This window comes from Gigantopelta aegis, chromosome 1 (assembly GCF_016097555.1).
Source record: "Gigantopelta aegis isolate Gae_Host chromosome 1, Gae_host_genome, whole genome shotgun sequence".
Lineage (NCBI taxonomy): Eukaryota > Metazoa > Mollusca > Gastropoda > Neomphalida > Peltospiridae > Gigantopelta > Gigantopelta aegis.
The window spans coordinates 44,574,639-44,591,051 of NC_054699.1; the positions used below are offsets into that span (position 1 = coordinate 44,574,639).

Sequence of the window (16,413 nt, forward strand, 5' to 3'; positions counted from 1 at the left end):
TTTTTTTTGGCCACAGAAGTTCATTATTTTCGATTACCATTATCATAGGAAGAAAGAGGGGGTCGGTTTTGCATCGAAAGAAGCTGGCTGGTGTTCGTCTTGTGGAACATCTGTAACTAGTCTTCTATACTCTGCGGTGTCAGATTTAAGGGGCGGAATTTAGCTCAGTCGGTTAAGTGCTCGCTTGAGGTACTTGCGTCGCAGGATCGAACCACCTCAGTGGATCCATGTAACTGATTAACATATCAAAGACCCGTGGTATGTGTTTTCACGTCTGTGGGGTGGTGCATGTAAAATATCCCTTGCTACTAATAGAAAAATGTAGCGGGTTTCCTCTCTAACACTATATGTAAAAATTACCAAATATTTGACATCTAATAGCCGATAATTAATAAATCAATGTGCTATAGCGGTGTCGTTAAACAAAACAAACTGATAAAGCTATGTATCAAATTTCAGTTTAAGGAAGGAAGGAAATGTTTTATTTAACGACGCACTCAACACATTTTATTTACGGTTATATGGCGTCAGACATATGGTTAAGGACCACACAGATATTGAGAGAGGAAACCCGCTGTCGCCACTTCATGGGCTACTCTTTTTGATTAGCAGCAAGGGATCTTTTATATGCACCTTTGTTACACCAGTTGTGGAGCACTGGCTAGAACGAGAAATAGCCCAATGGGTCCACCGACGGGGATCGATCCTAGACCGACCGCGCATCAAGCGAACGCTTTCTTGAGGCATGGTGAAAAAAAGGCACGGGAAACTATATTGGGGAACAGACAGAAGGACAGACTAGAAACCTTTTGTAAAAAGTATGTCATCTAACTGGCTGGCCTGTTTGTAGTTCTGATACAAAATAGAGCCTTCTGCCTTAGGCTACATATTTTGTATTAATTAAATACGTACGGTAATATATTATTTCTCCCATTTTGTTTACTTTTTCGGTCAGCCTATTTACAGTCCAAAGATCGAAAGTATTTTTCCCATTTTTTTTATTTTTTTTATTTTATTATAATTTTTTTTTAACATAGGCCTATTTAAATACAACATACTATCTGCGTGCCAAATAAGAACAATGTACACCTCGGCATTAACATACGATGATAAGTGTTCTGTTTTTATCTTCGGGTTACTTTAGGGCTTCGGACTGGAAATAGGTCGACCGGCTTTTTGGGTACATTTACTACTACATTTATCACTATTATATTTAAAATTATTTGAGGTGATGCGGGGCTGTAACATAATTTAATTTATAAAATATCAATAGTAAATCCATGTTGTCGCACTTCCTTTCATTACCTTCAAACCAGTGCACCACGACTGATATATCAAAGGCCGTGGTATGTGTTATCCTGTCTGTGGGATAGTGCATATAAAAGATCCCTTGCTGCTAATCGAAAAGAGTAGCTCATGTAGTGGCGACAGCGGGTTTCCTCTCTCAATGTATGTGTGGTCCTTAACCATATGTCCGACGCTATATAACCGTAACTAAAATGTGTTGAGTGCGTCGTTAAATAAAACGTTTCCTTCCTTCATATCCTAAAAAAGGTTCAAGCACTATGTCATACAACATCGACCAAAACAAAAACATTATTGTGGTCTGTGACCACTTTGTTTGTAATTATCTCCCTTGTCCAGACGGAAGGTGAGGTTCAAGGTTTTGTTTTCATTTGTTTAAGCTTTAAAATGTTAAATATATTCCAGTCCTGACAAGCTGCACATCACATACTATTTACAGACACTAAGCAACGGTGTATGTCTGACGTATTGATTAAGGCGACTGGTGTCATTTGAAAACATGAAAACGGAGTCCATCGGAGATGATCTGTTGGTCTCATGCCATAGTTTCTGAATAAGGAAAAGTTTGGTTTGTTTAATGACACCACTGGAGCACATTGATTAATTAATCATCGGCTATTGGAGGATATCAGATATTTGGTAATTCTAACAGTAGTCAACAGTAGGGGTGTAACGTAGCCCGAGTACTCTGACTGTAAGAGAGCTAGACGGACATTTGGACATAAACACGCTCTCATTACAGTCAGAGACCAGCCTATGTCTTTTTTTTGGCAATTCCTGACTACCAAACGGTAGACAACGAATCCCGCTCTAATACCACAACAATCCTATGTTTGACGTCAAATACCTTTACATCAATCATTTTCGAGTTAAGTGATACAAAAAAATCCACATATTAATCACTAATACACATACTACAGAAAGAAACCCGACAGCACCCACATTCAGCTACGCTTCGTGACACTCCGTCGCAACAATTACAAAGCTCGGCGATCTATTTCGAGACTAGGCGATTCCGCCTTGTGCAGCAGTTTTACAGGGGTCGTTCTCAAAGAGGAGCAGTACGTAGCACAACTTTTGCCGTAATCCTGTCGATAACACCCCAAATGTATCCTTCAAATTCAAAAATGGAATCAATAATGTGTAATTGTTTTGGTTTAATGACGTAATGAAATCAAATTCATCCCAAAACGGCATTAGCCAACTCTTCCATGTTGTAACTTCGCTTGATATGAGACGGCCCCTGTACTGCTAAACAAGGCGGAATCGCCCAGTGGCGATCACGTGGTCTACGTCTCGAAATAGATCGCCGAGCTTTGTAATTGTTGCGACGGAGTGTCACGAAGCGTAGCTAAATGTGGGTGCTGTCGGGTTTCTTTCTGTAGTAAGTGTATTAGTGATTAATATGTGGATTTTTTTGTATCACTTAACTCGAAAATGATTGATGTAAAGGTATTTGACGTCAAACATAGGATTGTTGTGGTATTAGAGCGGGATTCGTTGCCTACCGTTTGGTAGTCAGGAATTGCCAAAAAAAGACATAGGCTGGTCTCTGACTGTAATGAGAGCGTGTTTATGTCCAAATGTCCGTCTAGCTCTCTTACAGTCAGAGTACTCGGGCTAGGGTGTAACGATATACTCGAATATTCGGTGCACCGGACAGCGATCTGTATCGTAGTTGCATTCGTATTCGTCACTAGCTGAACCGAATACACGAATACTTATATATAATGTTTGCTGTATAATTTATGTTTCTAATTCATACTAACCAAAACGCAATAACGATTCGATTGTTTTTATTGTCCTTTTTTATATTAGGTCAACCGCATAGTCAGACTCATAGACCGATCCTTTTTTATTTTATTCCATGCGTTGGACTGGTACTCTACATGCAGCTTGACTGCACTTCTGTCAAAACACTGTATGACGTCGCATAGTCTCGTTCAACCAGCCTAATACGAGACACGGGCGAGTGTAGTTTGTTAATTTATGCATTCTACGCAGTGCAACGTCAATAATGTTGAACCAATATTCTAACGTTTAAATGGCAGCTCAAAGCAAAATATATTTGTATAATTCTTAACGAGAACTGTGGCATATTAGCAATTCAAATATGGATATAAATTGATTAATATTAGATACCAAAAACCAAAATGGCCTTAAAAATATATATTTGATATTCAAAATAAAATTAATTGACCGGTAATCCATAACTTCTGTCTACATTATACAATGTATATACGGTTTCGGTTTGCACGCATGGAAACACAGTGTGTTTTTTCCACATCTAAGTAATGTAGCCAAGCATCTACTATGCATTTCAGCAACAAGTGTGCCAGGTGAGCGTGTCTTCAGCACTGCTGGTGATGTGGTTACAGCACAGAGAGCTGCACTTTTCTCTGAACATGTGGACATGTTAGTGTTCCTTAAAAAGAATGTGGTCCTGGATTAGACAATAAACACAAACTTGATAGGTCCTGTGTAATCACTAATCAGGTTTTACTTTAAAAATAAATACTTTTTTTTCCTTTCAGCAAAGCCTTTGTACTTGTGTAATGTGTATTCATGGATGTGAATACATATTCGTATTCGTCACCTCATATTCGTGATATGTATCGTATTCGCCACCATGTGTAATAGTCACACCTCTAGTCAACAGAGGAAGGTAGGACTTTCCTTTGGCACTGTCACGTATAAAGAACATTATAAATACCGGTACCATCGACGTCCAAAATTGTGTTCATCTAACGACAAAAAAACAAATACAATAAGTGCTCTACAAAGCGAGTAAAACACTCGCCATGGCGACTAAAAACATTCCCTGGTGTCTGAAAAATAAAATCATATTCGTCAGTTGGTGACTGTCCAATAATACTGGACATACACAGTGGACCAGTATCAATTTATCTTCCATAAAACATGTTTTCTAACAGTAGTTTGAAAAATAAAAGTTTGAGACAAGTTAAATGGACTGAATAACGATTATCCAGTATTCAAGAGTAAACACGGTGATGTTAAGGAAGGTAATACTTTATGTTATCTCCCTTAACTTGAACTTCAAGCGTTTGGAAATAATTTGGCCCCAGTTCAGTTTGGACCAAGTCGGTCCTGTCCCATTTAGAGCCAGGTTTTATTTATATATTAAAATGAGATCAATTGTCGAGTCACTGTGTGTCTTTACTTGTCTGTTTGAAACTCAAATGTTAATTACAGACCTTCGTTTTTGACGGGTGCGAGCGCTATCACGCCCGTGAACCCCCGTCAACTTAATCTGACGGGCGCGAAATAACGCGCCCCTAAATTGAACAAATCACGCTTGTGTTGTTTGTTTTTTAACTCCGCCATTTTAATTGTTTATTGAATCCAATCCACAATGCCACAAATATTTCCATTCTGTTCACAATGAACTTCCTAGAATACTTTTTACATATTGAAACATGATTGGTTGGTTATCTTTACACTGAGCCAATCAGCTAGGAGTTCACTTATTAAGATCTCGTCAGTTTTGTTTCTTTAATTTCGTACAATGCACGTAATGATCGCGAAATGTATTTATACTGTCGTCGTTTTGATCACGTACAGGAAAAATAATAGGCGCGTGGTCCAATATATATAATGTTTACTGTATAATGTATAATGTTTATACAGGTTGCTATCACAGTAGACACGTACACAAACAAAAACGTAATTTAGTAAAGCAGGTTTTGTTTTCGTTAATAACATAGCGATGTACTCGTACACATTTCTACTTTCTGTTTTACAATACTGCCACATGATTTAAAGCAAAGGACATTGCCCTTGGTAGAGTCAGATTTCTAGTACATGTGATCGGTTGACGGGCCCCTGAAACAAACATACACCGATTTAATTTCAAGTCAGTAATTCGAATTTACCGAGTGTAAAGCATGTATATTTTAAAATTAAATTTACATTAGGGTGGTTATGTTGGGTTTTTTTGTTGGTTTTTGTTTTTGTTTTTTATGGGTTGCTATGATTCGAGTTAGTAGTATAATAAATGACGTGTTAATTACAGTACACCGATAATTAAAGTTAATCCTTTTTGTAAAAATATATATTTATAAAAATTGTAGTAAGATATATTTGGGTAGAAAACAATAGATGTTGACATTATCTCTGTTATGACATTATTATTATTATCATTTTTAAGTAGAGAATTTGAAGGTACATGACATGTATATTTTGATATAATGATAAATGTGATAACCCTGTGCCATGTGGTTGTTACACTTTTAATTTCTTTTTAGTTTAAATGATTTACAAATAGGCCTATTGACATTATTTTTTGTGAGTGTTTTATTAGATATTTTACAGTTAGAATTCTTAATAACAATACCATAGTTGTTACAATGCCAGTTCACATTCAGTTCACAGGTTTGTGTCCATGGAGAAATCATATCATTTTGCGATGAAGATTAAATGTATTGTACTTGTTTTAAATAAAACAGAATAAGCACAAACAAATCAGTTTCAATTCTTTATTCATAAATAGTCCACAGATTATCATGATTCAGAATTTTAATGCAACATGATATGCATATAATGCATAAGAAATCGATAAATGTTGTGTTCATGGTGTTTCTTTTTCTTGTGTAAGACTGCAATGGCCCATTCCTTCATCTTTGAGAACAACTATCATATTAGTTAAATTAGGATATTTATTTTGAAAATACAAAACATTAACTCTTAAGATATTTAATTTAGAAATCATTACTCCTCAAACTTAATCATGTTCATGGGTGCAATTCCTCTCGGTCTCTTGCCTCCAATTCTTATTATTTTGAGGGGTGCGATTTTTCCCTACTCTGCATTTTGTGGAGTGTCATTTCTACTCCCCTCGTAAGCATTTTGAGGAGTGTGATTTTTAGCACTCCTGGGTTTTTCAAAAACGAAGGTCTGTAATTATTTTAAATGTCGACTTCTATATATATATGTTATGCTGTGCTCCAAATGTCTCGTGCTTATCATGATAACGGGTCTGTCCACAATAACGACGTCTCCAGTCGTGAATGTCGTTTTAATCAGGTTGGAAGTCATTTTCACCAGTGCAGGATGAAAACATGGTTCTATTTTCATGACTCGACTTTTAAACGGCTTTACAAAACAGTATTTATGTATTTACAAGGCAGTATGTAACAAAAATAAATATTATTTAAATCAAAAGTAAGGTAGCCGATTGGTAACTACTAGTAACACGTTGAAGCCTGGTAGATATTATCACAATGCTTTTATTTAACTTTTAATGAGTACTGCAATTTAAATGCATATCTTAGCAGTGCCATTAAAATAGTAATTCGCTTAATTTCGTTTAATAAAATTATTGGGTACGGAATTTGATAATGATAGTTAAGTCGTTCACTGTTTTAGTGGAACCGGACACAAACAGTAACTTGTAATTACTATTTAACAACTAGGAATTACCCCTTCACGAGTTCATTCGAATGCAGTCCTAATAACAATTATGGCATTAGTAATATACCGTAAAATGGCAGATGAATCGATTTAATTACACTAGTGTGACGGAACATGCTCTTATCTTTTCGCCTGTGGCGATGTTAATTGTTTTAGAGGGCCGTGTGCAGCTTGGTTACGTAATACCCCCGCTCGACGGTGGTAGTCCTGCGTCCCAATATGCACTTAGACCAGGTGGGCACAGTGGTTACGTAATACCTCCGGTAGTTCGGTTTACGACCGGGGTATTTCTAGCGACCTGGCGACAGTCTGTCTGGCCATCTAAGAAAATATACCGTCTCTGGGAGTTGTGAAAATATCACATGATAGGTGAGGTACCGCGTTGTGTCCCCAGGCGATATTCGCTGTCTTTGGACCAGTCTGGGATTTTTATAATAAATAACTAGGATTTTAGATATATCAGGGAGAAACATTGGAAGTATCCAGGGGAACGGACATTGTCCAACTGAACGAAATATATTAGTTCAGACCGGACTTGGTAAATATATATTTCTGCTCTGTTGTATAACCTTGATGTGATTGATGTGACTTTAAATATTTTAATACTATATTATACCAATATTCTTTAGACAGTGTCTCCGGTAATCTGACGAAGTAAATTGTAGGCTTCACTGTTCTAATATTTTTATACGAGTATTTGGTAAGATAAAGCTTAGCCAGTCATCCTAGAGGACCTAGGTAAACTGTAGGTTATTGTCTTTATTGTGATATGTACCAGTATTAATTCTGTATTACAAGGTTACTGAATGAGTATTTAAGGGTTAATTAAAAATTAACCAGTTAGGAATAGAGTTGTAATTCCTTTATTAATTAAGTTCCCCTGGCAGCGTTTCTCAATTATCACACGTGAGTGTGTTGTATCACAGTGAAGTGATTAGGATATTGTGTAAACTAGACACCTAGAGATTAACTAATTAAGTGATTAGCTCTGGGTTGTTATTATATTGTTGTTGTTAATTAACTACTGCGGCAAGTACATTTGTCAGCGTTAGAGTTAATACAGATTCCAAAGTGTATTGTGTTTTGTTGTGTTTTCTAGTGAACTAAACGTGCTACATATATATATTTATATCAGATCTTATCTCTGATTACTCCTAGAGCCGGGCCACTCAGGTAGTAGCCTGCCCGATACAGAGAGATCTAATAGATATACAGTTAGGAGAGATATTTGGATAATCGTGTTTTATTCAGTTACGGGTATTATCAGGATCCCCGTGACAACCAGTATATATTAGCTGGCTACTAAATATAAATGGCTGGCAACTAAAATATTATACTTTACTGGCCAGGGAAGAATAAATTTGAACTTGCTTTGTAGAGCACTGACGATATTTACGGAAATACTATTCTACGTTTTTCAGCTACGATACGTGAAACAAAATAGATTGCAATCAATTAACGTAAAAAATCAACAATGTGGACATAAAACAAATCCATTTTAGTAAATATAAGTGAAACACCCTCTGGTAAACAGGAAAGAGTGCGACGTTTCTGCGTTCAGGCACATGTGTTTGCAAAAAGTATTGTACCACGCATGTACGGTTTGTCATTTTTAATTTTTAAGGCCACTACATGAAAACAATATATGTTTCTTAACTATGCACAGTTGACCAACACTTTGTTTAATATTTTTTTAAAGAAAAAAATTCAATTTGTCAAGCGTTCTGGTCCGGTCCGCGTTCTCCCATCACCTATCACTAACACTTGTCAATACTGATAGGCATTACGTTCATACAAGTGAATAGTTTGTAAAATATGATTTTATTTATAAATTGATATTTAATTAACACAATTTATGCACTAAAAATATTTACAATTGTTATCAATGGATTATAAATACTATTCACTAATAAATACTAGGCACAAAACTGAAGCATATCTTTTGCAGATTGAATATAATATTTGAAAACAAATTCTAACAACGGGTGTTAAAAAATCATAAAAATTAAATGCTTTGGCCTTGTTGATCTGGCATGTGTAAGATCATGTGACACGCACCGAATGTTAACTCATCTTTCTCCATTTTAAGTCAATTCCTACAAGTCATGTGGACCCGATATCGGTAATTTTATGGAATATTATAAAACGACTTAGTAAAATTAATGGTTTTAGGAGTTTGTAAAGTTTTGTATGTAGATACTTACTTGTTTGAACTTTATTATCAATGAAAATGTTCTAGAACTGTGAAGAAAAACCTCACAAATGAAGAACAAGTAGACGACAACAAATCGGATGTTAAATGCGCGAACCGTCCACGAGAAAACAAAGTGAACGGAGTTGGATGCATAACACAGTTAGGGACACTGACGATACTTATCATGAATAGTTAGGGTTAGTGACAGTTCCAAAGCCAAAGGAAAGTCCTTCCACCACGGCCTTTGAACAGTTGTGGTGCACTGGTTGGAACAAGAAAACCCCCAATTAGTTGAATGGATTCACCGAGGTGGTTCTATTCTGTGATGCAAGCACCTCAAGTGAGCACTCAACTGACTGAGCTAAATCCCCCCCCCCCGAATAAGGATGCAAAAGTTATAGTTTGATTTGTTTAACAACACCACTAGAGCACATTGATTTATTAATCATCGGCTATTGCATGTGAAATATTTGGCAATTTTGACATATAGTCTTAGAGAAGAAACCTGCTACATTTTTCCATTAGTTGCAATTAAGGAATTATACGCACCATCCCACAGACATGATAACACATACCACAGCCTTTAATATACCAGTCGTGGTGCACTGGCTGGAACGAGAAATAGCCCAATGAGCCCACGGATGGGGATCGATCCCAGACTGACCTTGCATCAAGTGAGCGCTTTACCACTGGGCTACAATGAATGAATGAATGTTTAACGACACCCCAGCACAAAAATACAAATCGGCTATTGGGTGTCACAAATGGTAAGTATATGAAAATATTGATATATATTTATGTAAAACCACAGTGTAAGGAGCTGTGGGGATAAGTATAATACAATACATAAAATCGAGGTAGGTAAACCTTAAAACTTTGTATAGAAGTCAAAATGTTTCAAAAACTTTACAATTAATTCTGGATGGAATTTAAAGGATACCAAAACATTTTTGTTGCCAAATATATCATTTCTCGTCGGCTTGAGATGATCACACTCCACCAAAATGTGGCGCAGAGTCAGCATACACTGACAGTGTTCACACTGAGGAGCAGGATCCTTCTTTAAAATAAATGAATGTGTCAAATATGTATGGCTGATGCAGGCACGGCACAAGACGACTTCATCCTTCCTGCACAGCCTGTAAGATGGCTGCCACTCTCCTAGGACTGGCTTGACAGAATGAAGCTTGTTCGCAACCGTACCGTCCCAATCATCTTGCCAAGTCGAAAAAATATATTGGTTAATATGAAATTTATAATCACTGTCGGGGACACCAACATGGACACGAGGTAAGTTCAAAGCAGACTTGGCAGCAACATCTGCCTTTTCGTTACCCCTAATGCCAACATGGCTGGGCACCCAACAAAATATAACATCTTTATTTGCAATTGATAAAAAGACACACTTTCGTATCACCATCCCAACTAAGGGATGCTCCAATTTCATGTATTGTAGAGCTTGGAGACACGAAAGTGAGTCTGTAAAAATAATATATTTGGATGCACATGAATCCTTAATCTGTTCCAGGGCTTTAATGATTGCCCAGGTTTCAGCAGTAAAGATTGAATCTGAATTGGGCAATCTCATGGAAATTATTTTGTCTGATGGGAAAACTGTAGCACAAGCCACAGAATTCCCATCCCGTGATCCATCTGTGTAAACAGGAATGTAATCACGGTACCTCTCTTGGATTTCCATGAAATGTTGTTTATAAATAACTGCATCTATGTGATCTTTTTTTAGATGCACAAGATCGAATACAATTTTTGGTGGTTTGATACACCAAGGTTGGCAAAATAAAATATGAAGGCGTTTCCAAAATGTCTGTTAAATCAATGTTGGAAACTGATAAAAACTGCTTAATGCAAAGACCAAATGTTCGATCGAATTTGGTTTCGCATCAAATAACTTCATATATTTATTATCAAACACCCGCATTGTGTGCAGGATGTTTTGGCATTGATTTAATCTTTGTAGCATACTGCAGAGAAAGCTTTGCACATCTAGCACCCAAACTAGGTTCGTGTGCATCGACGTACAAGCTCTCCACAGGAGATGTTTTGAAAGTACCAAGACAAAGCCCAAGTCCCAGGTTGTGTATAGGATCTAGCATTTGTAAGTAAGACTTACGTGCTGACCCATACACAATGCACCCATAATCAAGTTTCGACCGGACTAAAGATCTATAAAGTCGGAGCATAACCTTTCGATCTGCTCCCCATTCAGTCTTGCCAATAACCTTTAAGATATTGAGGGCCTTTAAGCCCTTCTTTTTCACATACTGTAAATGAGGAACAAAAGATAGCCTCCTGTCAAAAATAACCACCAGAAATTTGGTCTCCTCCACAACTGGAACCGGAGTTTTGTCCAGAAACAGCTGTGGATCTAAATGGTGACCTCTTTTCTGGCAGATATGCATACAGACTGTTTTTGACTTTGAGAATCGAAATCCATTGTCAGTTGCCCATTATTTGTTGAAGTTTATTCAAACAAAGCGGCAACTGACGTTCAGTGATACTCATACTTTTCAGCTTTATTTCTGACAGATGTAAAAGCATCTGTACTGAAAGAAGAAGAAGAGATATGAGAGAAATTGTCTGCCAATGCATTGGCAATATCACGATGAGATGTCACATCCATGTCGTTGACAGACAAATGGCGAACTGTATTATTGGATTCTTTTCCCTTGATTTTATGTATCCTATTCCAGACAGATTTCACAGATGTTTGAGAAGTCAACTTGGAGACATAATTTCTCCAAGATGATTTCTTACTCTGTTTGATAGCTTTACGAGCCTTTGCCCGAGCAATGCGATAAGTATTCAGGTTATCCCCGGAAAGTTCGCATTTGAACCTCTCGAGGGTCCTGTTTCGCTGTTCGATTGCATCTTTGCATGTCTCACTGAACCATGGTTTGTTGAAACGCTTCGGTACTGCCGAAGTCTTAGGAATAGTTTTTTCTGCAATTCTTTGTTCACCTCCACTTGGCTATGTCCTGCCCTTTTATTATAATATTTATATCAAAGACTGTATGCTTTCCTGCTCAACATTGTTTGACATGCTGGGTTGTCATTAAATATTTATTAGTACGTACATTCATTCATTCATTCATTCATTCATTCACTCAAAGAAACAAACTTTGACCATAATCCCAGGCAAGTAGAAATTGCTTGGGGACAAGTACAAACTAAATTATGCTAGTCCCCCAGGTCAATTATTACAGGGCTCGAACTTAAGAATTTGTCTCCCACCGATGGCAGTTTTGATAAATATGATAGAAAGGTTATTTTGCTGTATGTACACATATTTAGATGTGAAGATGTTAAACATTGGCAGATTATGTACACCAGGTGTATATATTTTGCCATTGTTGAGGAATTTTACCGATGACACAAAAGTGCCATCGGTAATGCTCTCTACCTACGGCAATTTATATCTCAGCGATGGCAACTTCCGTCGGTGTCGTTACGTTCGAGCCCTGTTATTATAGTCATATCAGGTGTGTGTGTATGTGTGTTAGTGTGTGTGTTAGTGTGTGTGTTTGTGTGTGTGTTAGTGTGTGTGTGTGTTAGCAGTGTTTGAGATTAAAAATGTTGGGCAGTATCCCAGATGGATACTAGCATTTCAAAATCTGGTATCCCACCTGAGAATTTAGTATCCCACTTAAATGAAATTCATAAATTACATCGTAACAAACTTGGACAACACTGTTCTCGTTCCCAGTCTATTGCTACATTGCTGTTGATCCAGACTGGGTAGGAGCTTTAAAACTTCACCAGTAAATGACGACTTTCATTGTTTTTGCGAAAAATAAAAACGCAGGATTAAAAACAAAACTCAGCATTATATTGTATCCTGGTGGGATACTGGGTTATTGAAGTCTGGTATCCAAACTTAAATTCTAATATTCCCGGGATATCGGGATACTGTTAATCTCGAACACTGGTGTTAGTGTGTGTGTGTTAATGTGTGTGTGTGTTAGTGTGTGTGTTAGTGTTTGTTGTGTGTGTGTGTGTGTGTGTTTGTGTTAGTGTGTGTGTGTGTGTAAAATTTTACAGGTGGGTCCAGACTTGCTGGCTGAAATAGAACTAGCCAAAGCTTCTGTGAAGACAGTGACTTTCTTAAACATTTGTCGAACACTGTAATGCCTATTATCAATTTTTACCCTTGTGTATTCATTCATTCTTTTATTCATTTGCTCATTCATTTGTTCATTCTTTTTTTTATTCATTCACTCATTCATTTGCTCATTCATTCATTTATTTCATTCATTTATTCATTCATTCATTTCTTTTTTGCTCATTTCTTCATTCTTTCATATTCATTTGCTCATTCTTTCTCATTCATTTGCTCATTAATTTGTTCATTCATTCATTCATTCTTTCTCATTAATTTGCTCATTAATTAATTCTTTCATTCATTCATTCTTTCTCATTAATTTGCTCATTAATTCATTCTTTCATTAATTCATTCATTCATTCATTCATTCATTCATTCATTCATTATCTGTGTGTTTCAGACTGACGGACTGTGAAGAGAAGGCATGCAACGTGTGACAGACTCGAGATCTCTGTTACAACATGACGGCGTTAATTCTGTCGACTCGAAGCCTACATTGACTGAGAACATCGTTCACTTCCATCCTACCGAGGAGTCCCAGGACCGCTTTGAACAGGAGCCTGTCGACTGTGAATTAGAAACAGACTTTTACCAGCCCAGTCTGGAAGATGGTCAGGAAGTGATCGCACCATCTTGTGTCAAAACAAAACTCAAAGTTGGGGAAATGAAACGATCATCTGAAAAAAGATATCAGTGCAAAGACACTCCACATAGCAAACTCGAATCTAATGTTCAAAAGAATTGGTGCAAGAATGGTCCAAACAGCAAATCTGTACTTGTCAACAGCAGACCTACGCATATGGACGTTAGTAACAAGTCGTCATTGTTTGAGAACGAAGTTGTACAGTACATTGATTCATCGACACAAGTTGGTAAGTTGTACAGTACATTGATTCATCGACTAAGTAGTGCAGTACATCGATTCATCGACACAAGTTGGTAAGTAGTGCAGTACATCGATTCATCGACACAAGTTGGTAAGTTGTACAGTACATCGATTCATCGACACAAGTTGGTAAGTTGTACAGTACATCGATTCATCGGCACAAGTTGGTAAGTTGTACAGTACATCGATTCATCGACACAAGTTGGTAAGTTGTACAGTACATCGATTCATCGACACAAATTGGTAAGTTGTACAGTACATCGATTCATCGACACAAGTTGGTAAGTTGTACAGTACATCGATTCATCGACACATCGATTCATCGACACAAGTTGGTAAGTTGTACAGTACATCGATTCATTGTCACAAGTTGGTAAGCTGTATAGTTCATAGATTCATTGTATAAAAGTTGGTAAGTTATACAGTACATAGATTCATTGTATACAAGTTGGTAAGTTGTACAGTTCATAGATTAATTTTTACAAGTTGGTAAGTTGTACAGTACATGAAGATTCATCGTCACAAGTTGGTAAGTTGAGGAAGCAGTAACCCACAGAAAATTTGCATAACCAGGAGAGAGTGCAGGAATTTTAGCAGGGGGTGAATGGAGTTTAATTTTAGCAGGGGGTCTAGACTGGTGAATGGAGTTTAATTTTAGCTGGGGGTCTAGACTGGTGAATGAAGTTTAATTTTAGCTGGGGGTCTAGACTATATCAGGAATCCCTTTGGGAACGTGTGTGGCCCTCAGCCAAAAGTGACATGTCATTGGGGCCCCCCTAACTGGATTTTCCGGATCCACCACTGATAAAATTTATTTATTTTACTTGCAGATGACATCATTGATGTTGAAAGCACTGACGATGGAACAGACGTGGTTTCCAATGTTAAATCTGGCAGAGAGAGGCCGAATGGCGTTACTAAACACCAGCATTCTAGCATACACATTGCTATTCCCATCAACATCGTCAAACCTAATGGACAATGTTTCACCAAAACTCTCATCGGCAAGGTGAAGGTTGGTCCGAAATGTTTTCCCACATCGTGTGATATGCCGCAAATTCCCGGCAAGGGATCGCAAGAGAAGATCCAACTAAACCTGGGTCCAAACATCCGAGTTGTTGACAAAGAGCTCTTCACGTTGCAGAACAATGTATCGCTGGTGGGCAAAACTATCAGGTTTATCGATCCAGACCCGGCAACGCTGTCGGAAACAAACAGTCATTTAATACGGGAGAAAGCGAGGAGACAGTGCTTGGTCACGAACTTTAAATTTCTTAAAAGTGTCATTCCCTGCCTTGCCCCTTCCGAGAGAAAGGTGTGTTCTCCGAAGCAAACAATATTAATTGAAGCAAAGAAATACATCTGTAGGCTGGAGTCTGAGTCGCAGGTTCTGAAACGGCAGCTAAAACTGTTGAAGGAGAAGAATTGTATTCTCGTGAACCACCTCAAAACCAAAATGACGTGCGAAGTCGTCGTCGTCAGGTGCGAAAAAGTTGGCGACAGAAACATATTTGAGTCATTCATCAGCTGTACTGCCAAGGACAATGTTTGAGCTTGTGGTTACACACAACAGTATTTGTACATATATTTTCGTGGGGCATTTGTATAGACAGGGTTTCTGCCAGAGGGTAAAATGGGTTATGGCGCCATACCCAAATTCTGTTGCAAATGTTTTTTTTGTTTTTTTTAAGTTAACCTTTTCACAGAATTAATTACTTTTATCATTACTGTATGAGTTTCATAACCCTAACCTTAAACTTAACTTATTTTCTTTCAGGAGGAGGGCCCCCTCCCCCCCCCCCCCTCCCATACCCCATTGTTGACTGGTTACATTCAATTCCATAGCACCATACCCCCCAAAAAAATTGAAACACTGAATTAGAGAATGACTAGTTAATGATGTAGGATATTGGCTGTATCCTGTGAAGGTAAGAATAGGGAAGTTTAGCCTGAACGGGTTAAAGTCGATATCCTATGTCAGTAACTAATTATGATCTTTATGACCCTACTTTTTTTGAAGAGTATATTATAACAATAGTGGGAATCTGAGTAAGTAGATGTACATGTAATTAGCCCAGCAGAACGGGGATGGGACATAGCCCAGTGGTAAAGGCACTCACTCGATGCGTGGTCAGTTTAGGATTGATCCCTGTTGGTGGCCCCATTGGGCTATTTCTCGTTCCAGCCAGTGCTCCACAACTGGCTGTAGTATGCACTATCCTGTCTGTGGAATGGTGCATATAAAAGTTCCCTTGCTGCTAATCGAAAAGAGTAGCCCATGAAGTGGAGACAGCGGGTTTCCTCTCTCAATATCTGTGTGATCCACAACCATATGTCCAATGCCATATAACCATAAATAAAATGTGTTGAGTGCGTCGTTAAATAAAACATTTCATACCTTCCTCAGCAGAACACTTCAGTTTCTGAATAAATCAGTGTGTGTACATACAGATTTGTTGAACAGTTGTGGATATTTTC

General features: G+C 37.7%; 1 protein-coding gene across 2 annotated transcripts; it reads left to right on the forward strand.

Moving 5' to 3' along the window:
- The first annotated feature begins 1,647 nt into the window (after positions 1 to 1,647).
- Positions 1,648 to 16,060, forward strand: LOC121375650. Of its 2 annotated transcripts, none has more exons than XM_041503207.1 (3): positions 1,648 to 1,944; positions 13,450 to 13,921; positions 14,766 to 16,060. In XM_041503207.1, exons 2-3 carry the CDS (start codon positions 13,474 to 13,476, stop codon positions 15,485 to 15,487), a joined length of 1,170 nt encoding a protein of 389 aa, XP_041359141.1. In that variant the 5' UTR covers positions 1,648 to 1,944; positions 13,450 to 13,473; the 3' UTR covers positions 15,488 to 16,060. The 2 variants fall into 2 exon arrangements, with proteins under 2 accessions (XP_041359141.1, XP_041359151.1); XM_041503217.1 differs by lacking the exon at positions 1,648 to 1,944 and adding an exon at positions 9,636 to 9,696.
- Positions 16,061 to 16,413: the final 353 nt, after the last annotated feature.